Source organism: Perna viridis, unplaced genomic scaffold (genome assembly GCF_037379345.1).
Source record: "Perna viridis isolate PV_CMFRI_1.1 ecotype Kerala unplaced genomic scaffold, ASM3737934v1 SUPER_16.21, whole genome shotgun sequence".
Classification (NCBI taxonomy): Eukaryota; Metazoa; Mollusca; class Bivalvia; order Mytilida; family Mytilidae; genus Perna; species Perna viridis.
In genome coordinates, this window is record NW_028288524.1 from 9,408 (window position 1) to 34,345 (window position 24,938).

At 34.5% G+C, this 24,938-nt stretch overlaps 1 protein-coding gene across 5 annotated transcripts; it reads right to left on the bottom strand.

Annotated features, from left to right (window-relative positions):
- Window positions 1–621: 621 nt before the first annotated feature.
- Window positions 622–24,203, bottom strand: LOC148596424 (uncharacterized). 5 transcript variants are annotated; one of them, XM_088564559.1, is made up of 4 exons: window positions 14,150–15,126; window positions 12,407–12,462; window positions 2,915–2,997; window positions 622–1,956 (listed from the first exon to the last, which is right to left on the bottom strand). In XM_088564559.1, exons 1-4 carry the CDS (start codon window positions 14,371–14,373, stop codon window positions 1,042–1,044), a joined length of 1,278 nt encoding a protein of 425 aa, XP_088420685.1. In that variant the 5' UTR covers window positions 14,374–15,126; the 3' UTR covers window positions 622–1,041. The 5 variants fall into 5 exon arrangements, with proteins under 5 accessions (XP_088420685.1, XP_088420686.1, XP_088420690.1 ...); XM_088564560.1 differs by having other exon boundaries at window positions 623–1,956; window positions 13,780–15,124; XM_088564562.1 differs by lacking the exon at window positions 14,150–15,126 and adding an exon at window positions 24,094–24,203 and having other exon boundaries at window positions 624–1,956.
- Window positions 24,204–24,938: the final 735 nt, after the last annotated feature.

Consider the following 24,938-nt stretch of genomic DNA (forward strand, 5'->3'; position numbering starts at 1 on the left):
GTACCGATGGCTGGATGTACCGATGGCTGGATGTACCGATGGTTTGATGTACCGATGGCTGGATGTACCGATGTCTGGATGTGTCGATGACTTGATGTACTGATGACTTGATGTACCGATGGCTTGATGTACCGATGGTTTGATGTACCGATGGCTGGATGTACCGATGTCTGGATGTGTCGATGACTTGATGTACTGATGACTTGATGTACCGATGGCTGGATGTACTGATGACTTGATGTACCGATGGCTGGATGTACCGATGGCTTGATGTACCGATGGCTGGATGTACCTATGTCTGGATGTGTCGATGACTTGATGTACTGATGACTTGATGTACCGATGTCTGGATGTGTCGATGACTTGATGTACTGATGACTTGATATACCGATGACTTGATGTACCGATGGCTGGATGTACTGATGACTTGATGTACCGATGGCTGAATGTACCGATGGCTTGATGTACCGATGGTTTGATGTACCGATGTCTGGATGTACCGATGTCTGGATGTGTCGATGACTTGATGTACCGATGGCTTGATGTACCGATGTCTAGATGTACCGATGTCTGGATGTGTCGATGGCTTGATGTACTGATGGCTTGATGTACCGATGGCTTGATGTACCGATGGCTTGATGTACCGATGGTTTGATGTACCGATGGCTTGATGTACCGATGGCTTGATGTACTGATGGCTGGTTGTACCGATGGCTTGATGTACCGATGGCTTGAGTCTTTTTGATTTGATTTATTTGATTGTGTTTTCTATACAAACAATTTTCTTTTTTTCTTTTTCTTTTTTTCAAAACAATCGTTTTGAAATTACAAAAAGGACTACTTATAATTCTGCAAACGCCTTTTTTCAAGTCAAAATTAAGTCAACCACATTTGTTCAGAAACCCTTTATTAAATTTTCTAAAATTTAGCGTAATCTTCGAAGCTACTTCGTTTTAAAATAAACTTACAAATTACATCTACAAAAATAAAGTTTAATGGTAACTTTCATTGGTTGATGGTTTATTAAGCTACAACGAATGCTCAAACTTGATTACCATCAGTATCAATTAAGATAGGATCATCAGGTAAGTCGTCCAAACGCATGTCCCAGTGATTTTGTAGTTGAATATTATCTGTTCGTTGAATCGTTTGTTCCAAATGTAGCCCCTTTTCCATCCAATTTACAGAAAAAGCACGTTTAAATCTAAGATTAGGGTAAAGTGTCCACTCTCCGTGAAGGTTGGCGAAATGTATATGCCATATTGTCCACATAGTGTGTGTTTTCTTTTCATGAATAAAGTTTGTATACCACTGCGTAGGTTTAAATACTTTAGGAACTAGTGGTAAAGTATATTTATTTTCCTTCTTATACCAATCAACAAATTTTATCCAGTTTTCTTTCTTAGGGGAAAATCCGCTTGTACCTAAAACTGGATATAAAAATACAATATTATCATAGGACACATTTAGGAATTCATCTTGTTTTCCATGTTTAATATTAATCTGCAACGAAAATCCATTTATGTCCAATCTGTGATTATATTTCTCATGTACATTTTTAAGATACTGGTAGAAATAAGTGGAAACAGATACATCATCTTCAAAAATGATTGTTATCTCTTTTGTACTTTCTGTTGGCTGCCATGTGCCCATCCATTGACCATACAATCCGACATTTTGTGTGTGCTTATATATATATTTTTTGCCCTTGGTAAACTCAAATTCACTTGCAGTTTGAAGTGTATCATTATGAATATTTCCGCTTAAAGATCTGTCAATCCATATTTCCAGAACAACGGTGTCATTAAAGTAGTTTGCACTGTTCAGCGACCGAAGTAGTCGCAAAAGAGATTTTGGTCGATTTAAAGTAAGAACTATGATTCTAAGATCAGCACCAGCGCTTCTATTTATACCCAAAAGATTGACATCGATATTTGGATTTGGTAAATATGGATCCTTTAATAAAGAAAAGTCAACTATGAATTCATATAACGAAAAACATAAGTACTCATTTAATTTAGTTTTTCTTCAAAGTATCATATAATGTTTTATCTTATCATGAAATAATTTCAGGTCCTGAATACGAATGTTTGAGATGTACTTCATCTTCACAGTTATGGTAAACTTACCTTTTTACTTACATAAAAATATTGCTGTATCTTTTTTGTTTACAATGTCGTAGATTTCCTCTTTTGTTTAAACGCGGTTTTGACGCTAAATAATCAATTTGTTCTTGAAAATTAGGTTGCGTAGTAGAGCAGCTGATCAATCCTGCCAGTTTCCAGAGGGTTCCTAGTTGTTCATTTGCTTTTGAGTTCCTGTATATTTTTGTTTTTTTATTAATTTGAATAATATATGGTATATTTTTGTTTTGTTTATTAATTTGAATAATATGTGGTATTTTGTCTGCTTTCTTGATTTAGTGTTTGTTTCCGGATTATGAATATCATGTTCCTAGTTGTATTCATGTTGTCTTTACTTACAATGTAGTATGAATATGTAGGTACATTATAATGTAAAGTCATAGTTTTCTTTTCCTTTGTTTGTTTACCCCGGACTTGACTTTTTATGAGCAACTCGGCAGGTATTTCTAGAAAAGCAGATGACGCTTACCCTACCGGTGCACTTGGTCCATGCTCCCACTTTTTAAAGGAGTCCGAGTTGCTCATTTGCATTTGTTACTTTGTATGTATGATTTTAGTTACTTTATGTTATTTGTTGTGTATGTCTGTTTTCCATGTCTGGTCTTTGTCCCTGGAATGCGTTCTTTTGTTTACCGCCATAACCTTGGTTTCCTTGATTACTCTTTAAACATAATAAAAAGGTGGGTGATAACCTTTTACATTTTCAAAGCTAAAGATGTCCAGTTTGCTTTTGCTTAGTTTGCAGTGAAGTGTTATAGATGAGAGCTTACCACATTCTTAAAATAAATCAGTATAGCCAATAAAAACATTCCAAAATATATCCAGCTGTATGTTCTTCTCCTCATTCTATTACCTGTTAATGTGATGTAATAGTCTTAGTTTTACTGATACAATAAGTTTATTGTCCAACCATGGGAAACAAATAAATTGACCTAGATAAGTATATCTCAATAACGTATGTCAAAAGTATTTGAAGCAAAGAGTAGGTGGTATTCTTCATTCACAACACAAATGTATAGACAAAGTTTAATCGCATATTCAAAAGAATCATATCATTGTAACAAAATAAATACAATAGTGAAATTGGCAAACTGAAAAGAATTATAATTCGAATTTTTTTGTGTTTTTAATGGCGATTGAAAGACTGATAAGTCCTGATTATTATTTATCTCCTTGAAGTTATGTGCTGAAAATCAATTTAAGCTTGTATTTACTTTATAGTAATTAGAAATTAACCGCATTCTAACCTGTCTGGTGAAAATCATTTAGGAAAGGATCTTAAAAAGTTGTCTAACAACTAAAAAACGTTTATTACTATTCTATACTAGTACCGCTGTGACATCTATGACAACACCGCCTGGGAATTTTTCAGACCCTTCATTTAGTTTACATTATCTTTCCTATATCAATTTGATCCGATGGAGGAGGGTAGCGAATAGAGTTGTAACATTCAGAGACATTTGTATAATATCGATTTTTTGTGACATGTATCGTTAGTTTTGATCCTTTATCTTGCATAAGAACACCTAGATCAGCTGCCTGTACTACCAAACGTTGTGTACTAAGTGGTAGCCCTAAATTAATCCTACAAGGAGGAATGACCCGGCCAGCGAAAGCTATATTTTATATAGCCTAGCAGGGCGAGTGGTCTCGGGCGCTGGACGTTGTGCAGGCGGTGTTGCCATAGATGTCACAGAGGTACAAGTTCGAGTCCCACGGAGGAAACGACCAAAAATTTGCTTTGCAAATTTGACAATTCTAACATCAATGGAATTTTTTTCATTTCATTCTATGCTTACATTATCTTCCCTGTATCAATTTGATCCGATGGAGCAGTGTTGCGAATGGAGTCGTCACATTTTGAGACGTTTATATATTAAATATGAATATATACAAATATCACGTCTAAACTACAACCCAACTGTAAAATCAATTGGAGCTTGCAAATTTGCGATGCAAATTTTGTCATGTCTCAGCGGGATTCAAACCCCTTCTCTTATCTGACATCTATGGCAACACCGCCTGTACTAAGTGCAACGTTCTAGACCACTCAACGAACTAGGCTATATAAAATATAGCTTTCGTTTATCGAGTGATACTTCCTCGTAAGTAAATCTAGAGCGCGAACATTAGTACATGCTACTGAATAGGACAACCTCTGATGGTATCGAGTAAGACAATAGTGGATCTGTAGCAGTATGCAAATACAGCCACACCAAGTATATAGTACGTATAAGAAGAGTAACGGGGTGAGGCAAATCTACCATCTTACTTGCTAGTGCAGTACTATGTAGATGCATAGCATGCACGGCGAGGATCAACATTGTTCGTATGTTTACGGGGAAACAAGTTACTGGAAATAATACAACCAATGTCCAAAGTTTAGATTCATTTGAGAAGTTTTAAATAATTAATCATATTTCACCATTGTATATCAGTTATTTTCTTGAATGATATAAAAAAAAATGTCATTTAATAATCAGTAATAGTGTTTATAAATGTTAATGATACATGATCAGCTTCTTAGAATTATAAATGGAAAAAGCAAAATTTCCGAACTGAAAAATCTCTGAATAGTAGTCAAAAGAAATAGACAAAGGAGGAAGTTAATATTACAAATGGTGATGTTAAGTGTTTAATTTGTATTTTGAATGGTAGTTTTTTATCACATCACGGTATTTTATGTATCTGGAAATTTGTGTTTGCTCCTATTATCGGATAAAAATATTCCAGTTCATCTCTTCATTTTCTACCGGTAGCATCTGCATATTTCTGTTGTTTACTTGTTTGTGTAAAATCATATTAGAAGCTAATATTGATTAATGCACTTTTTTGTTCATTTGTGTGCACAAAGTATAAGAGGGTCATCAAGGGAACCAAAGTTATAGCGGTAATCAAAAGAATGCAATCCAAGGACAAAAACATGGAAAACAGACATACACAACAAAAAACATAAAGTAACTAAACATTACATACAAAGTAACAAAAGCAAATGAGCAACTCGGACTACACTAAAAACTGGGAGCATGGACCAGGTGTACCGGTAGGGTGAACGTCCTCTCATTTTCTAGAAACACCCACCGAGTTCCGCATAAAAAGTCAAGTCCGGGGTAGACGAACGACGAAAGGAAAACTATGACCCGTAGAATAAATCAATTCTGAAATCATCACGTTCGTCGTAAAGTTTGGTCAATAGTTTTCCTTTACCATCGATTATTAATTGTAGGTCAAGATATGAGGCTGACCTCACAGCGTCTGCAGTATCCTTTATCTCAAGTTCTATAACGATCCACGAGTTTATGATAACGACCATAAAACTTCTGTAATGATAACTTCGATCTTGTAGCAACATAACCCTGTTCCAGAAGCCTATTTGTTAGAGTTCTAGCGCGATTCAAAAAGTCTGCGTAGTTTCGACAAGCTCTGGCATAACGTATGAATTGTGATATGAATACTCCATACGCAGGAGCCGAAGGGATGTTGCAACAGATGAAAGGAAAGTTGACAATTCTGAATGAAAAGTCATCACGTTTGTCGTAAAGTTTGGTCAATAGTTTTCCTTTACCATTGATTTGTAAGTGTAGGTCAAGATATGAGGCTGACTTCACATTGTCTGTAGTATCCTTTATCTCAAGTTCTTTTTGGTAGATGCGATGTATCAAATCCCCGAAATTAGGATTGTTTAAAGATAATACGTCATCTATTATTTAAGACCATTAAGATAATTTTATGTGTTGGTACTCATTTAATTTGGAAAAAGTATCTCATGTTCAAGAATTTGGTTTGAAATATATGTAGAACAACAATCAACAAAAACCTTATCTGGACAATTTTAACATTTTTAAGAATAATTTAAAAAAAACAAATTCATTCACAATTTATACATATATCTATATTTTTAAGAATATTATGCATGATTATTTCTCATGTAGCTCTGAGTGTCGATAATACATGTAAACAATGCAAATATCGCGTGATTTCGGTAATTCTCGAACTCGCCGGCGAGATTCTAAAATCAATATTGATTGCAAAAAAAAATTTCCATCCTTATCCATTATATGTGTTTGATCAAACATTTACTTTACTATTTCTTTTCGGAATGGGTAAAGGCATTTGACTACGGAAAAAAGTCGATGCAATGGGGGATGGAACAATAGGGAATATGGTAATGTGGCAATGGGGGATGAGGCAATGGGGGATGGAGCTATGGGGGATCGGGGATGGGGCAGTGGGGAAAGGAGTGTGGGGCAATGAGGAATGGGGTATGGGACATTGGGGTATGGGGCAAGTGGGAGATTTATTCCATACTGGGACTGTATATTCTGAAAATAGTCTGGAACTGATTGTCTCCAAAAGATCTTTCGAATTTTTCAGGATCCATATTGAATTAATACCACTACGGGAGTAACAAGTGTTGTGGTAGAACTGCAGACCCTCTTTGACAGCTGTGAGTATAGAAGTTAAAAGTTTTGAAAGAGGTTTGGTGGTACATGTTGCCGATCCAGCTATGTACCGTTGTTTGTATGGATTCTTGTGGAGTTTAGGAATGTAGTACATGGACGGTAAATCACAATCATCGTCCTTTGTAGAGAGACCAAAAGAGCGCTCTTCTTTGGAGAGCGTGGAAGTAGTATAGGTCTTATCACTGCAATTATTGTCTACGTCTACCTGTGACGTATTTCAATTTCTTATAGCTATTTGTGTAGGTTATTTGTTTGAAAAATAATTCACACAATCATGGAACGATTAGCAAGGTGCAATGATTTTTTAAGATACTTGCACGAAAACGAACAAACGTTTTTTGATGGGTTTGAGTAGTTTGTCTCATTACATAGGCTAAATGAATATGACGATAAACTCATGATTGCCGCATTTCATCTTTATCTCCGGGGACCTGCATTGACATGGTTCAACTCTAAAGGGGGCTCAAACAAAATGATTTGAGTGTAGTTCATTTAGCGGTCATGGGGCTAGTGTGTTAAGCACAGTAAAATTTTCAAAATTTCTATCACATGGTAAAACGCAGAGGGCTTTAAACTGTCCAGTTCAAATTCTAACCAAGCGCGTTAGTGACAAGAAATCTGGTCAGGATGATTTTCATGTAGGTAGTGGCCAGTCGAATGTTTTGGACCGAAAATCAGAGGTTTCTGAACTTAGAGAGGAAATTCAAATGCCAACCACGCCAATTTCTAAGATAAACACCAAAGATACATCTCAAAGATGGTAGTCTTCTTAGGATTGGTAGGGACCAATGTTACATGTGTAAGAGGCAAAGTCACCAAAAGATTGATTTTAATAGGAACGGCTATTGCGACAGTTTTAATAACATGGCAATGGGTATGCAAAATAAATATACAGCATAATCATGGAAACCAGCCCAACCGAAAAAGACTTTGGTAATTGAATATAAAATATGGTACTAGATCTTGCAAAAATTACAAGATGAATAATGCTAATGTAAAGATCCCTAAACGGTTAAGTTTACAACCTAAATATGAGACAATCATGATTACAAGAGCACCAAATTACGTAACTGCAGATGTACAGGGTGTATGTGTAAAAAAAACAAGTATTCATATGGCAAAGGGCCGTTGATGGAAACGTCGGTGGTAATTCTACGACTTAATCGAAAAGTATCAATAAAATTATTAAATCCGTCGAATGAGGTCGTAGTTATTCAGAAAGTTCGTACAATCGTCGTTGCGATTATAATAGTTCCATTTTCTGATGGGATTCAAAAGGTGCTATAAATGTAAAAGAGTAATCAAGGGAATTAAGAGACCACGTAGCTGAAAAGGTTAATACAGATAATTCAGGTATTTATGTTGCGAAAAAAGTAGGGGAAACCAATTGGACGATTTATGGATACGATACGCAAAAACTAAGATAAAGCCCAAAGTGAATATTTGCACGGAAATTCAAACCTGTTTCTTACAGAAAAAATTAAAACTGTTACGCATGGTAGAAATCATCTAACATTGCTTTGACTTTTTGAGAGGAAATTCATTCGAAGATGAATGTAACAACTGTATCAAATTTTAATAGGCTATATTAGAACGATGGATGTCAATGATTAAGCAGTTTTTTGTTTAAAAGTGCAAATTCCCGATGCATTGCCGAGATATGAAAAAAAATACTGACATCAAAGAGAACCTTGTTGACTATAACCCATATTTCTCGTTCGTTCCAGACAAAATCAGAGAATACAAAATGACCAATGGCAACTGAATTCCCACTTTATCAACAGTAAGTTCGATATTCCAGCAACCAATTTAGTTTCAACGAGTGAAAATGAAATAAATTGTCTGTTTGGTGCGAACAAGGAACAACCTGACGAGACTACGGAAGAACAAAAATAAAACGCTACACGTAGAACGAATTTTTGATCAAGAGCGTGTTAAAGAAAAAATCAGAACAATTCGTTTTCCAAAATGTATTCATTTTATGCTCCCAGTTTTTAGTGGAGTCCGAGTTGCTCATTTACTTTTGTTACTTTGTATGTATGATTTTAGTTACTTTATGTACTTTGTTGTGTATGTCTGTTTTCCATGTCTGGTCTTTGCCCCTGGATTACATTCTTTGGATTACCGATATAACCTTGGTTTCCTTGATTACTCTTTCACATCACTGGGTCGATACCTCTGCTCTTGGATTTTGTCCCCGAAGGTATCAATCCAGTAATACATTTTTTTTAAATTAATGGTTTTAACAAGAGGAATAAAAGAAAAACTGGATCGAACGTCGCCCAGTATAAAAAGGTCCAAACCTGACAGCAGATCGGACACTCTGTTGTCTTGTAAGTATGTGGTGTCCCCAGATGGGAATCTTAGCACACTCACATCTAGTATGGAAAGTCCCCGACCAATTCAACTAAAAGTACACGTTCAGTCTGCAGCCCATCTATTCCAGTACAAAAATTCTGGGTATTTTAAAATTATCAAACCATGTTCCATCACTTTAAAAGATATATTTGATTACAACGATGACGAACCACATTGTACCATATCAAAATGTGGTATTAAAAATTGCAAAACATGCAACATTCTTATAACCGACCCTTACTTCTCCAGTTCCCTTACAAACAAACCTTCCATACAAGAAGTCACGATGACTTAAGTTGCAAATCAACAAACTTAATATATGGATTAGAATGCAACTTATGTGGTTTAATATATGTCGGAGAAACGCAAGAACAATTAAATAAAAGAATGTGCGGTCATCGTTCGGGAATTAACACCACCAAATTCCCGACAGTTTATCAACACTTTAATCAACAAGATCATTCAATTATCTCCATGAAAGTGCATATTTTAGAAAAAAATTACAATCCTACGAACAGTCCCGTTCTAAGTAAAAACTATCGTAGGGGAAGAGAGGAGTACTGGATACACAGACTAGGTACTGCAATACCTTACGGATGAAATGACAACATCAAAAGTAAAGGAAACCTTTCAAGCCAATATAACAATAGCATAAATGTGATGAATTTATTTAACAAAAATCCAAGACGGGAAAGAAGTCATGGCCATCGCCACTATACGTCACCTACGTTACATGATGTCTCCATAGATGGTCTCCTTCCTTTCATACAAAAACCTCTTGGACTTCATCTCATTAGAACCAAACGTTATTCTATACCTCTCACTCTACTACACTCCCTTCACAAAATAAGTCTTGACACTCCTGTTTCTGACCCCACCTCATCATTATACAGACTTGTTGCCATCTTTTGGATATTGGTTTCCACAGACTCTTTAAACCAGTTTGTGTTAAAAGTCAAGATGAAGAAAAACGATCATTTCTTCCACTACCGTTTGGCAACAAAGGTATAGATGCAATTAATTTGGATAACATCCTCCATCACATAAACGGTACCAACAAAATTCCCCCATATTTCAAAGACAAATCCATACCAATCATTTCATATTCCTATACCTCACCCATCGCATCCAAAATTTTCAATTATAAAAGGCTATTGCAGAATCTCGAGATTGAGGACTTCAAGGCTAAACCACCTGACTGTTCTTGCAAAACTTCTCCATTCAAATATGGTCCTTCTGGTCACGTCGTTACGGGAGATTTAACCATAATCGAAAATAATCCTTTCTAAATGTCCCAAGTACCGTGAACCACGCTCCATAAATAGGAATTATAACTTTAAAGTTCTTATGGATGCCGTCGAGGACTATGCAAGAAAATGAACAAAACGAGAATAAGAGGACAATGATTCTCTGTCAGAGTGGTTAAACGCCGTGAGGTCTTTAATTTTGAATCGAATGAAAGTTTTAAGTAGGTCAATGAGTGCCAAGGCTACTTCAGTTTTCAAAGACCCCGATGTAGCAAAAACATTGTCTATTATACATGACAAATATGTTGTCCTACCAGCAGACAAAGCCCAAAACAACATTTTTTTTTGTTTGCAAAACGATTTATATCCAATGTTTATTATCAGAGGTAGAAAATAATAGCAGTGATAAGACCTATAGTGCTACCACTCTCTCCAAAGAAGAGATTGTGGAAAACCATAAATCTGTGCTATCCTCTGTTGGTCTCTCTACCAAGGACGATGATTGTGATTTACCGTCTATGTACTGGATTCCTAAACTTCACAAGAATCCATACAAACAACGTTTCATAGCTGGATCTGCAAAATGTACCACCAAACCTCTTTCAAAACTTCAACTGTCAAAGAGGGTCTGCAGTCCTACCACAACACTTGTTACTCCCGTAGTGGTATTAATTCAATGTGGATCCTGAAAAATTCGAAAGATCTTTTGGAGACAATCAGAATATAATAGCATTAAAACCTATGATTTGACAACACTGTATACTTCTATTCCCCATACTCAGTTAAAATCCCGACTTAAAAACAGTATACATCGTTGTTTTCCCAAAAAAGATGGTACACCTAGATACAAATGTATAGTTCTTGGTAGAGATTCCTCATACTGTGTAAGAAATAATTCCAAATCATCTTCCATATATACAGGGAAAGATGTTTACAAATTGCTGGAATTTTTAATCGACAACATATTTGTGGTGGACGTGTTTTTCAACAAACGGTCGGCATTCCAATGGGAACAAATTGTGCTCATTAACTTGCTGACCTATTCCGTCCCTCTTATGAGGCTGACTTTATAGCTGATCTGATCAAAAAGAAAGAATATCGTTTGGCTAGATCCTTCAATCTCAGTTTCGGCTATATAGATGACGTATTATCTTTAAACAACCCTAATTTCGGGGATTTGATACATCGCATCTACCAAAAAGAACTTGAGATAAAGGATACTACAGACACTGTGAAGTCAGCCTCATATCTTGACCTACACTTACAAATCGATGGTAAAGGAAAACTATTGACCAAACTTTTCGACAAACGTGATGACTTTTCATTCCGAATTGTCAACTTTCCTTTCATCTGTGGCAACATCCCTTCGGCTCCTGCGTATGGAGTATTCATATCACAACTCGTACGTTATGCCAGAGCTTGCCGAAACTACGCAGACTTTTTGTACCGCGCTAGAACTCTAACAAATAGGCTTCTGGAACAGGGTTATGTTGATACAAGATTGAAGTCATCATTACAGAAGTTTTATGGTCGTCATCATGAACTCGTGGATCGTTATGGTGTATCCATCAGCACAATGAAAACTGATTTATTCAACGCGTCATAGTTTTCCTTTCCTCGTTTGTTGATCCCAGACTTGATTTTTTATGAGCAACTCGGCGGGTGTTTCTAGAAAAGCAGAGGACGCTTACCCTACCGGTGCACCTGGTCCATGCTCCCAGATTTTAGTGGAGTCCGAGTTGCTCATTTACTTTTGTTACTTTGTATGTATGATTTTAGTTACTTTATGTTCTTTTTGTGTATGTCTGTTTTCCATGTGTGGTCTTTGTCCCTGGATTACATTCTTTTGATTACCGCTTTAACCTTGGTTCCCATGATTACTCTTCAACATTAAGGCAAGTCACAACAAAAATCATCAATTATTTGGTATACAGTAAACACCCTGATTATGATATTACGGACGGAGTTTTTTTCTCATGCATTTTTTTTTGTATAAATTATTGTATGAAATCCTTTAGAAGCTAAAATTGAGGCTAGACGTGTTACTTTGTATCCAGTATAAATTTTCTTCATGTAAAATGATACAAAACAAGGGAAAAATAGGAAGGAACAACGACAAAGATCTTGATTGGATACAGGCATTTCCGATTAAAAATGACGGATAACACCAGGTTTTAAAGCGCTCTAAACCTACCTCTTTCAATACGGTTTCTTGTTTCTGGTATATTGTGATAGAAGCAGGCAGCAATCCTAAAAGATATAGAATAGGTCTTCTAAATGTTTAATGATCTTACAAGTGAATAGACAAGACGAAAATTATGTTTTTTAAGTAATAATGACACGTAACTGTTTATTTCATATACTTCACTTCTGATTAGATTTTGTACAAAATCATAGAATTCATGAATTCAGAATGTAGAACATGTGCATAAAATCATATGCTTTACATGTTTAGAAAAAAAGAAAGTATTTGATATGTTCTATAATTACAAGACGCTTAGATTTCCATTGTTAACATGAGGATATTGTTCCATTTATGGATTCATCTTATTAAACATATGAATATTATCTACATATGATAACTAGGAATAATACAGAATAATCGTATTTTTGAAGTCGAAACAGAAAATATCACAATGACGATAGGGAGGTCGAGGCTTTAAAAACTAGCGTTATTTTGTTTATCATGTAATATGCATTTTTACAAATGTTTTAATATTTGAACATCACATATGAAAAACGTACAATGAAACCATTATCGACTTCTAAATGTAATTTTAACAAAACATTCGTTGTTTGTATCTTTATCACTGTGAATTAATAGAAGTTGAAATAAAATCATTAAACTTCAATTTTCACTACCATTATTTTTATATACTTGTGTATTGTGTTTTTTTTAATATTTTTTTGGAAATCAGAAATGAAAATGACAATTAGTTTATATCAAATTTAAAAACAGTTATATGGCGATAATTCAATGAAATCAATGAATTAACCTTTACTGTAAAACAAAATGCAAACGGAAGTCAAAGTCAAGTCAAAAGCTGTACTTAAAGTCGATACAGATACACCTCCTGAAGCATGTAACGTTCCAAATCCCAAACACACGAAGTACTTGAAACACGCACACAATTCCCACGAAACACGTACACGCGCGTACGATTCACGAAAGCCACACGAAACACGTTGCACGAAGCACGATACACGAATGATCGTGTTTGCCGTAAATACTCATCTCTGTTGTTGGTATATCTCGGAAATAGACTTGGGAAACGAAACTAATATAATAGATGATATAGTGTATGTCTGTTCTGAAATATTCTAATATATTGGTTGCTACATCGTACATGTAGTTTTACATTTATGTGTTTTAAACTTTAATAAACACATAGATGGTAAATAATTTCATAATGCTCATATGTTTTTGATTTTAATAATGCCTATTTTTATCTTACATGATACATTGCGAAAACATTGGTCTGGAAGTGTAAAAATATTTTTAAAAATACCTTGCGAAAACATTTTTTATTGGTCTAGGATTGTGAATAAGGGTAAAAACAAAATTACCGAACAATAATCCGATCCATAATCAAGTCAAGTAAAAAATCAATCTGGCAAAATAGATGTTACACCAGCGGAGCAGATGTTGTTGCAATGGTCCTGACTTGGTACAGGTATTTCAACCGAAATGATGGGTTAAATCTTGTTTTACGGCGCTAAACCTCACTCTTCCATTACGGCGTGAATATACCAGTGGTGATTAAATAGCATTTGCATTTGCAAAGTGGTAAATCTGAGGCCACATCAGCACGAAGAACAATATACAAAAAAACAATCATTTGTTATTATTTTAGAAGAAACTTAGAATTTTTCAACGAAGCACTGATATCTATAAAATAATTTGGTGAGAGACCTTTTGAGACACATTTCTTCATACCCCTGATTCAGGAGTCTGTAACACAGGTATTCGTGGCGTTCATGAAGTATCAGAGTAGTTAGTATCACCAGCGTAGCGAACCAATTGTGAATTATAAACACCATATCGAGATGTAGGTCCAAAAAAGATGCAGAACAGCCTGTTTCTGCAATCTCCTTTATCTCGAGCTCTGGTAGATATATTAACGGTAACCAAAAGAGGGTTGTTGAAAGACAATGCATCATCTATTTATCTGTATGTAAACTTAAAGGATTTAGTATCTTTTCTATTTTTATTCTTTACGAGATTTTGAAGAAATTTAGTCTAGTACGAATATAAAAAAACAAATCGGCTAGGAGAGGAACACGTTAGTGCGCAATGGAATACCAACATGTTGTTGAAAAATAGCTCCTCCAAATGTGACAAATATGTTATCAATGAGGAAATCAAGCATATCGCAAAACTTATTTTTTGTATAGCATACTTTACCCTTCTGTGATGATTTAGAAAACAATATATGGATTTGTATCAAGAACAACATATCTTTTCAAATCAGCAAAGGATTTACGAATTAATCCTTTCAAACGAAATTTCAATTTATCATGTGACAACGTAGTGTAAAGAGTATGTGAGTCAAAATTTGGAGAGAAAAAAATATCGAAATTTTATAAACTTGGGGTAATATATACATAATGTTTAGGTAATAAAGTATTTTGACCGATGCGACACCATCTATTTCCTCTGAATATGAAAAAGGAATTAATAATTCAGGTATTTTAACTAATATTCCAAATCTGATGGCATCAATTGACAATTTAGAGTGAAATGTATTATTTCCATTAGTAAACAACATATAGTAATCAATCAGCCATGAATTCATCGAGTGTGTTTAGACTATTTATAAACTACACAAAATCAACTGTGCACCGTCCATGCACAACTCGTAATTGCCAATACAGTCCAGCACTCGTGAAACCCTTCAATCGCACAAGGCGAGGAAAGAAAGGAGGCAGAAACGTACAACGTCAAATACGAACTGTAGTAGATTCATAGGATTCCAAATTCAAATGACCCGTGCAGGTCCGGGTGTCAGAAGAATAGGTCTGCAGCAGCGCTAAGCTTGTCGTAAAAGGCGACTAAATAGTGCACAGAACCTAGCCGGAGGCTTGGGCACTCTGTCCACAGATCAACTGGGTTGTGTGTTCTAGATGGTGAAAGGGGTACTCCTGGTGTGCTACATCCTGGGGATGTCAGACTATAATACGAAAAACCTGACTGCAAACCATAGTAGTGCATCGTGTTGAGAAAGATGTCACGTCAAAAAACCCTACTGTGGTATTCTCCCGGAGTAGAAACCGCAGGGCTCCGCCACAGGAGCCTAAATTGCCCGACCCTATCCACCTCTCCCTATTTCCAGTGGTAATCAAAATTTGTCGACCCCATTATCCTTGTGTCCCATCCCATTTTTCATTCTATCATCATTTCATGTTCATTTTAACATCAACTTCATGTTCATCGCCTGAATATAGCTGAAATATTGCTGCTCGGGCGTTAAACACCAACAAATGAACCAAATTCAAATACCATGGCCCCGGTGTATGTTATAGCAATTTAATAGAACTAAAGATCAATGACCAATAAGAATATAGCAATTCAAAAGCTTCCAATGAAACATGAGTCACGTATAGGGAAACAGATAATAAATGTCCTGTTTCAGCATTAAATTTGAACAATTTAATCAAGATTCCTAGAACTGCTCCACAGAAAATAAGTGAACATTATCTTAATGTAAGATCAGTGAAAATCAAAACTCTGTCAATAAGTGATTTTATTTTTGATAACAACATAGATATTTTGGCACTAACTGAAACATGACACGGGACAAATATTGGCAAGACTGTACTTTCTTAACTCCTCCTAAATACTCATAAAATTCATAGTGTTCCTCGACAAAACAGCGGAAAGGTGGAGTCGCGTTGTTTATAATAGCAATATCAACCTAGACATTGTTAAACCATCAGGTACGTTTACACACTTTGAGCTTTTAGAATGCATCCTTAGCTCTAAAGACATCCGTTGTTGACTGTGTTATTTACCGCCCACCTACATCAAAATTTAACAAACTAAAACTTTCGACCTTTTTCTAACAGCGGTCAGACTTTCTGGACCAACTTGTCGTCAAACCAGAAGAATTAATCATTGCGGGCGACCTAAATTATCACGTCAATGATTCACATGACGGCAATGCGCAGAATTTTTCTTACAAATACTATCGGATCGATCGTGGACTCTCACAACATGTCGACGGTGCTACCCACATGCATGGACATACCTTAGATGTGCTAATAATAAGGGAGCATTGCCCTAGGATGCTAAAGCTACCGTCGATTCGGGATCCGGGTATCTGCGATAATAAAGGTACGCCTACCTGTGATCACTATTCAGTGTCTGCACGTCTCAAAATCTGAAAACCACCAAAAAAGCGAGAGACTATTTCGTGTCGGATGTATAAAGATATGGTTATAGCCGCAATTTAAATCTGACATTCAACGTTCTGCTTTCAACACGTCTTCAGGATCAGTGGAGCAGCTAGTAAACATTTACAATTCCAAGTTAAAAACGATTTTAGATATCTGCTTCGAAAATTATCACGGTTAGAAATAATAGTGAATGGTACACGCCAGACCTTCGTGATTCAAAACGTGAGTGTCGGAAGGCGGAACGTCGAATGAGAAAAACAGGCTTGACAATCGATTTACAAATTGATATAAATTGATTTACAAAGTTAAATGTTGAACGTTTACTGTTCAGCTTTTCGAAACTTAAAAAGACTATTTCTAAGGCAAAATCTCTTAATGTGGAAATGATCAAAAACAACTGGTTAACTTACAAACAATTTAATTGGCAATTCCAACGAAGGTGTTCTACCTAAACATGAGTGTCGTTACGATTAAGAAAACAAGTTTAACACATTCTTCATTAACAAGATTGAAACGATCCGCTATGGTCTCAGTATGACACAGATGGGGAGTGACAGTGCAGACGTTGAAACTAATTGAACTAATTGATCCGCAGGGATCTGTTTTGGGTCCAAGACTTTATTGTATGTTTTCTAAGCTTATCGGAGAAATTTGCAGACGACATGAAATGCTTTATCATTGTTACGCTGATGATTCGCAGATATATTTAGTAATTGAACCAATTGACAACTAGTCCGAAATATTCACACGACTTGAAGCTTGCGCTGGCGACAACAACTCATGGATGAAGAGCAATCTATTAAAGCTCTCACAAGATAAGACTCAATTAATTTTCGCTCCGAAACATCGACTCAAGGAATTTAAGAAGTGTCAACTAGCTCTTGATGGTACGATAGTGTCAGATGCAACTTGTGTAAAGAACCTTGGTGTACACTTAGGCAAGTCATTAAGCATGGAACAATACATTTCCGCTGTATCCAAGTCATGTTTACTTCAAATCAGAAAGATTGACCGAATTCGTTGGTACATTAGGACAGTGCTTGCAAAACATTAGCGTGTTTCCTCATAACATCGAGATTGGATTAAGACAATTCAATTTTATTTGCTGTGAAATATAGTGCCTAGAACAAACTTCAAAGAGTTCAGAATGCTGCTGCCAGATTGATATCACGACACAGGAAATATGACCACATAACACCTGTGTTAATTGACCTACACTGGTTACCTGTTCAATTCCGGTGTCAATACAAACTCATGCGTTTTTAAAGCACTGCATGGTATAGCTCCAGCATATCTCCAAGAACTTCTGACTCTATACCGCCCATCAAGATCACTACGCTCCCAGAACTCAGTGACACTTGAAAACGAAATCGTACGGTGATCGTAGGTTCAACAAGGCAGCTTCCACTTTATGGAACAAAAAGTTCCGGTGAACTACGAGTTTTAGACAATATTAACATTTTTAAATCCAGACGGAAAACTCGTCTTTTTAGGACAGCTTATGATGATCTTTATAAATTTTGACGTTATAATGATTTATTGATGTTCTATTTTATCAATGGTATTTTTAACACAGTAATGTTATGTTTTGGATTTTTACTTATTAAATGGTTACATTTTTTATTGTTTTTAATTCTTATTTCAAGACGTATTTCAAAACTTATTAGGTTTGAACAATCCTAATTTCGGGGATTTGATACATCGCATCTACCCAAAAGAACTTGAAATAAAGGATACTACAGACACTGTGAAGTCAGCCTTATATCTTGACCTACACTTACAAATCGATGGTAATGGAAAACTATTGACCAAACTTAACGACAAACGTTATGACTTTTCATTCCGAATTGTCAACTTTCCTTTCATCTGTGGCAACATCCCTTCGGCTCCTGCGTATGGAGTGTTCATATCACAACTCGTACGCTATGCCAGAGCTTGCCGAAATTACGCAGACTTTTTGTATCGCGCTAGAACTCTTACAAATAGGCTTCTGGAACAGGGTTATGTTGCTTCAAGATTGAAGTCATCACTACAGAAGTTTTATGGTCGTCATCATGAACTAGTGGATCGTTATGGTGTATCCATCAGCACCATGAAACTGATTTATTCAACGGGTCATAGTTTTCTTTCCTCGTTTGTCTACCCAGGACTTGACTTTTTATGAGCAACCTGGCGGGTGTTTCTAGAAAAGCAGAGGACGCTTACCCTACCAGTGCACCTGATCCATGCTCCCAGATTTTAGTGGAGTCCGAGTTGCTCATTTACTTCTGTTACTTTGTTTGTATGATTTTAGTTACTTTATGTTCTTTGTTGTGTATGTCTGTTTTCCATATGTGGTCTTTGTCCCTGGATTAAATTCTTTTGATTACCGCTATAACCTTGGTTCCCTTGATTACTCTTTCAATTAAATGATTAAATATTAATATATAACCTATATCCTAGATATTTTGACTTTTGCCATTTTTTTTAAATTCATTTTCGATTCAGTAATTGTATTATATTTTTATAGTATTTGAATAAAGTTTTAATACTTAATTATACTTTAATCACATAGTTCGTAATTTTTTTGTGTTCGTCTTTTCTTTATTTGATATCTAATATACATAACTATGGTTCTGAATAATATTTTTATTTTCATTCTCTTGTATAATTTTAGGTGTTGATTACTTTGTATTGTATATCATTTCTATGCTGTAAAGCGCTTAGAGTAAATGTAGTTTAGATTGGCGCTTTACAAATATTGTAAATAATAATAAAAATAATATGATAACATCTTATTTGTTTAAAACAAAAATATTCACTGTTATGAAAAGTGTCCATATTCATTATACATGGTATGCAAAAACGATTTCATTGAGTATAAAAATATTAAACTTGAATAAAGTTTGGGTAAAATATTCTTAATCTAACCTTTTTGTATGACAAAAATATTGAATTGTTTATATGGAAAGTATACGTTTTAATTATACATGGCACATTTCCATTTCAATTAATAAGTAAACTTGACGTTTACGAAAGTTAACAAAAACGTTTTGAACTGACTATTACATGTTTGATTCTGTTTTATCAGTTTTGAAATATTGAATTTAATCTGAAAAAAAACCTCGAACAAATATGAATGCCCTGTAATTTCGCAAGGCCAAAATAAAATTCTGCAGCATTCTATTACATTTAAAATTTACCATTGTCTGAAACCAATTAATTTCTATATGTAGTAATTCTTAATGACATGTTTTCATTCCAAATTCCAATGTTAAAGGAACACTATTTTTTGCATTGGAAACAAAGAAGAACGCTGCTTGATAAACCAAAAGAGTAATCAAGGGAACCAAGGTTATAGCGGTAGTCAAAAGAATGTAATCCAGGGACAAAGACCAGACATAAAAGAGTAATCAAGGTAACTAAGGTTATAGCGGTAATCAAAAGAATGTAATCTAAGGACAAAGACCAGACATGGAAGACAGACATACATAACAAAGAACATGACGTAGCTAAAATCATATATACAAAGTAACAAAAGCAAACGAGCAACTCGGAATCCACTGAAAAGCTGGGAGCATTGACCAGGTGCACCGGTAGGGTAAGCATCCTCTGCTTTTCCAGGAAGATCCGCCGAGTTGCTGATAAAAAGTCAAGTCCGGGGTATTCGAAAGAGGAAAGGAAATCTATTAAGAATGAAGCACGAAGCACGCACACGATAGGCACGCGCAAATGAATCCCACACTGCACGTTACACAATCCAACGAAACACACGATACACGGACATGAAACACGGTTAAATGGGAATGTTACAAGTTTCAAGAGGTATAAGACATAAATGTTGTGTATTATATTTTTTGTTCTTTTTTCACAGCAAAGTGAAAATGAGCTTGGATGTTTAAGTAACTTTTATCTCAACGATTTTAATTACTAATTGTGTTAACATTTTTATTTAAGTAAATATTGGTATTTAAAGGCAACAAGTACGTTATAAAATTGTGTCTGATGTCAAAAAATATTTTCATGCCCATTGTAAATGAGTAAATAAGACATTAACCTCAGCTAGGTTATAACGTTATTTTACGTCTCTGATGATAAACTGATCATACCTAATCCATCCATCGAAAATCATTGTTTTTCATAAGTTTTAAATTACTTGCTTTTACAAATTGTACAATACAATAATAATTGTGTATATACTTTATAGCTATGTTAAGTGTTCATCAATCGTATTATAATTTTTTTTTAATCGTTTATAGTTTGATTTCCACTAGAATTTTGGTTTCCTTGATTACTTTTTGGAGAAAATGTACTAGAACTTATCCATAAATATTTGTAAGAATGAAATCGTGGTAAAACTAGCACTTCTATCAAGATACCAGGGTGATATTTCTTCACTACTCATGTTTAAGTTTTTATTTAATTTTTTTGTAGAAACAGATCAAAACCAAACAAATGTTACGTCTTTACTATGATCATGATACGCCACGATGAGAGAGTCAAATGTTTTGAAAAGGATTTGGTACACGGTATTATTTTGTCTTACTTGCATTAAATAGTACTTTCACCAGTCTCTATTTCTTCTTTAAAAAAATTCTCAAATTGGGTTATTTATTTTACTGAGAAAAATCTTAAAATATAAGCTCATCAACGCACTCATGCCAAAAATATTGCAAAAGTTCAATAAGTATAACGAAATGAATGTTTACGATTTACGATTATAGTAGTGTGTTTAATAAGTTATAAACTGCAAATTGTTCATGGATATTCAAATTACATTAAAACAAGGAGATAACAGATGCAAGTATAGAAAGAGATATGTTTGGTTATTATATTATATTTTTTTACTTTTTTCCTTGTTTGTAACTATTATATTGATAAGTTGTTTAATTCTACATTTTGCTTTCTTTTTTTTTCCATTTTTTTGGTGGGTTTGGATTCCATATTTTATATCTTATTTTACGATCAACACTTCTTCGATTTCAGTGGGTTATATATTTTTGTTTTCTGAACCAAATGCGAATTACGAATAAAAAACACAAACAAAACATACTGATTTAATATGTTTACTCAATTTCAAATGTTACCTTTCTTATTTCATATAATTTTGTAGAAATGAACATATTTACTTATTTATTTATCAATTTGATCATTCTAAGTTCATATACAATTACTTACAAAAACCTTAAGTGATAAATGTTGTCTGCAATGTCTGTGCAATATTTGTTTTCTTTTTGCAGTATAAATATATGTTTGGTTGTTGTTTCTTTTTTTTTTATAATTTGTTTTGTTTCAACGTTTTATTCGAATTAAACAAGAAAACCTAGTCTCTTGACTTAGAGTTTTATATTTGCCATTTTTATCGAAATTCTTATCGTGAATAAGTATATGTGACCTTATCTAAATTTAAAATTTGCCGTTTCATTTGTAATGTTATTTAGTTCGGACTTTGAAGAAAAAGGTCATGACAAAATCGTTTAACCTAAGCTCTTTGGAACAACTCCAAAAATGATGGTCATATAATTAAGTATTGTTTAAAAATAGATATTAACAATTCTTTATTATATAGTATAAGAGTAATTTGGGGAACCATGATTCTAGCGGAAATCAAAAGAATGTTTTCCAGGGACAAAGATCAGACATGGAAAACAGAAAAAAAACAACAAAGAACATAAAGTAACCTAAATAATACATACAAAGTAACACACTTGACTCCACTAAAAAGAAAACTGGGAACATGGACAGCGGCACCAGTAAGGGAAGAGTCCTCTGCTTTTCTAGAAACACCCGCCGAGTTGCTCATAAAAAGTCGTCCATGGTAGAGGAAAAGTTTATACATTTTTCCAAATCTATTCTATTATTGCTTCTACTCAATACAATATTTTGAATTTTTGCATAAAGTGAAGCTTTGTTTGTAAACAGTTTTAGCTTTATTACTTTCGAATTCCCGTGGTCCTTTCTACCAACCATATACCCAATAAAACTGAAAGTTAACCAAATTCAGATAATATAGGTCACTCACAAAACTTTTCGAAATTATCATATGGCACATTGTACTCCTCTCCTTGCTGATCATTTCCTACACTCCAATATATCATTCTTCATCCATGAATGAATGTATGTTAGAACAGTCTCTATAAGATATTCAGTATATTAGAGTGTTTGTGCGGTTTTTTAAGTTTTCTGATTAACTGTTTATTCTAGTTTCACTATTTGTGTATACAGTGTTTATCTCACAACTCATACGTTATGCCTTAGTTTGCCGAAACTACGACTTTTTGTATCGCGCTAGACTTCTGACAAATAGGTGTTTGGAACAGGGTTATGTTGCCACAAAATTGAAGTCATCACTACAAACGTTTTATGGTCGTCATCATGAACTCGTGGATCGTTACGGTGTACCAATCTGCGCCATGAAAACTGATTTGTTTAATGTGTCATAGTATTCCTTTCCTTTTTCGTCTACCCCGGGCGCTTGACTTTTTATGAAAAACTCGGCGGGTGTTTCTAGAAAAGCAGAGGACGCTTACCCTACCGATGCACCTGATCTATGCTCCTAGTTTTTAGTGGAGTCCGAGTTGCTCATTTACTTTTGTTACTTTGTATGTATGATTTTAGTTACTTTATGTTCTTTGTTGTGTATGTCTGTTTTCCATGTCTGGTCTTTGTCCCTGGAATACATTCTTTTGGTTACCGCTATAACCTTGGTTCCCTTGATTACTCTATAATCTTTTAACGATAATACGTTATCTATATAGCGGAAACTGAGATTAAGAGATCTAGCTAATTAATGATTTTTTTATTTGGGGGGAGGGGGCAGATCGGCTATAAAGTCGGCGTCATAAGAATGAATGCCGATCGTTTATTGAAAAATGCGTACTCCACACTGGACAAATTTGTCGTCGATCAAATATTACAGCATTTTGAATGAGTAATCAAGTAACCAATTTTGATAAATTTAAAAACTTCTTGTAAAAAATGTTTATAAGAATCTTGCAATTCTTAAATATCTGCAAATGAAAAGTAACAACTCGAAGCATGTTCATAGCATACCGAAATTCGGAAAATTGCTTTTATTCAAATAAGGGTAACAACAAAATTACCAAACATTAATCCAAAATTGAAATGAAAATATTCAATTCTTTAGGGGATTAGTTTTCCTTGTTTGAATCTATATATACAAATTCATACATCGAAAAAAATACTAAAATCTGTTAAAAAGGCTATATTGGTTCTTCAGGTTGTATTCTGAGTCTGAAATTGTAAGGTTTGCTGGAGTTTCTAGTCGAAGAAGTTTTGTCGAATTAGAACAACTCTTCTAGCAGACCATTATATAAGAAATATTAATAATATCAATACATGTATATCACCTTGAAAAATGAAGCACTGATTCATTCTATTTGTTTAAGTTTTATTTGGACTATTTTTAGCAAGAATTCAAAATAGAACAAATGTTACATCTTTATTATAAAAATGCCACGATGAGCGAATTCGCTTTTGTCTCACCTTAAATGTGGCTTTCATCAGACGATGCTTCTCTTGAATTCACGTCATCATGCTCTTGTTATTTGAAACTTTCAAATAATAAATTCAGATTGATATCTTTTTTACGAGAGAGAGAAAAAAATAAATACTAAACATATGTGATCGTAAATGCACTCATGCAAAATTATTGCTAAGGATGAATAAGTATGTATGCAATGAAATGAATGTTTACCAGTTTTACCAGTGTGGTTGATATCTGGTTACTTATTTACATGTATATATATACTGCAAATTGTCCATGTATCTTCAAAATACTTTAGAATAAACGTGTTAATAAGGGGATTAACAGATGCAGGTATAAAGGCGGTCTCTTGCAATTAATTGTAATGTCAATATCATTACATTGCCCCTGTCAAGGTTTACCTGTTACCTTTCTGTACGTACTTTTTTGTCATAGTAAATGTAGACTGCTTCCGGGGCCCTTTTCGTTTGGTTTTGTGCTGTTTGCCATTCTGTAGGTATTTTTCTGTCTTTATTGATGTTTGTACAAATGTATTTATTTTAAGTTTATTTTTTACTTATACTATATATATATATATATATATTTATTTATTTATTTTTTTTTTTTTTTGGGGGGGGGGGAATTTATCATTTTTCTTATTAAGCGCCTTTATTTTGTTAATATTATTATTTTATTCGTTGTAATACGTCGTTTGAATTTACTTATTGTTTTCTTTTTAGCAATTTTGGGGGTTATGAATCATTATCTTTGTTTTAATTATAAAAGCAAGAGTTTAGAGTCAAACGTAAATTATATGAATTTAAAGCCGGCTAGGACGTCCCTTGGAAAACAATGTCCTCTAAAA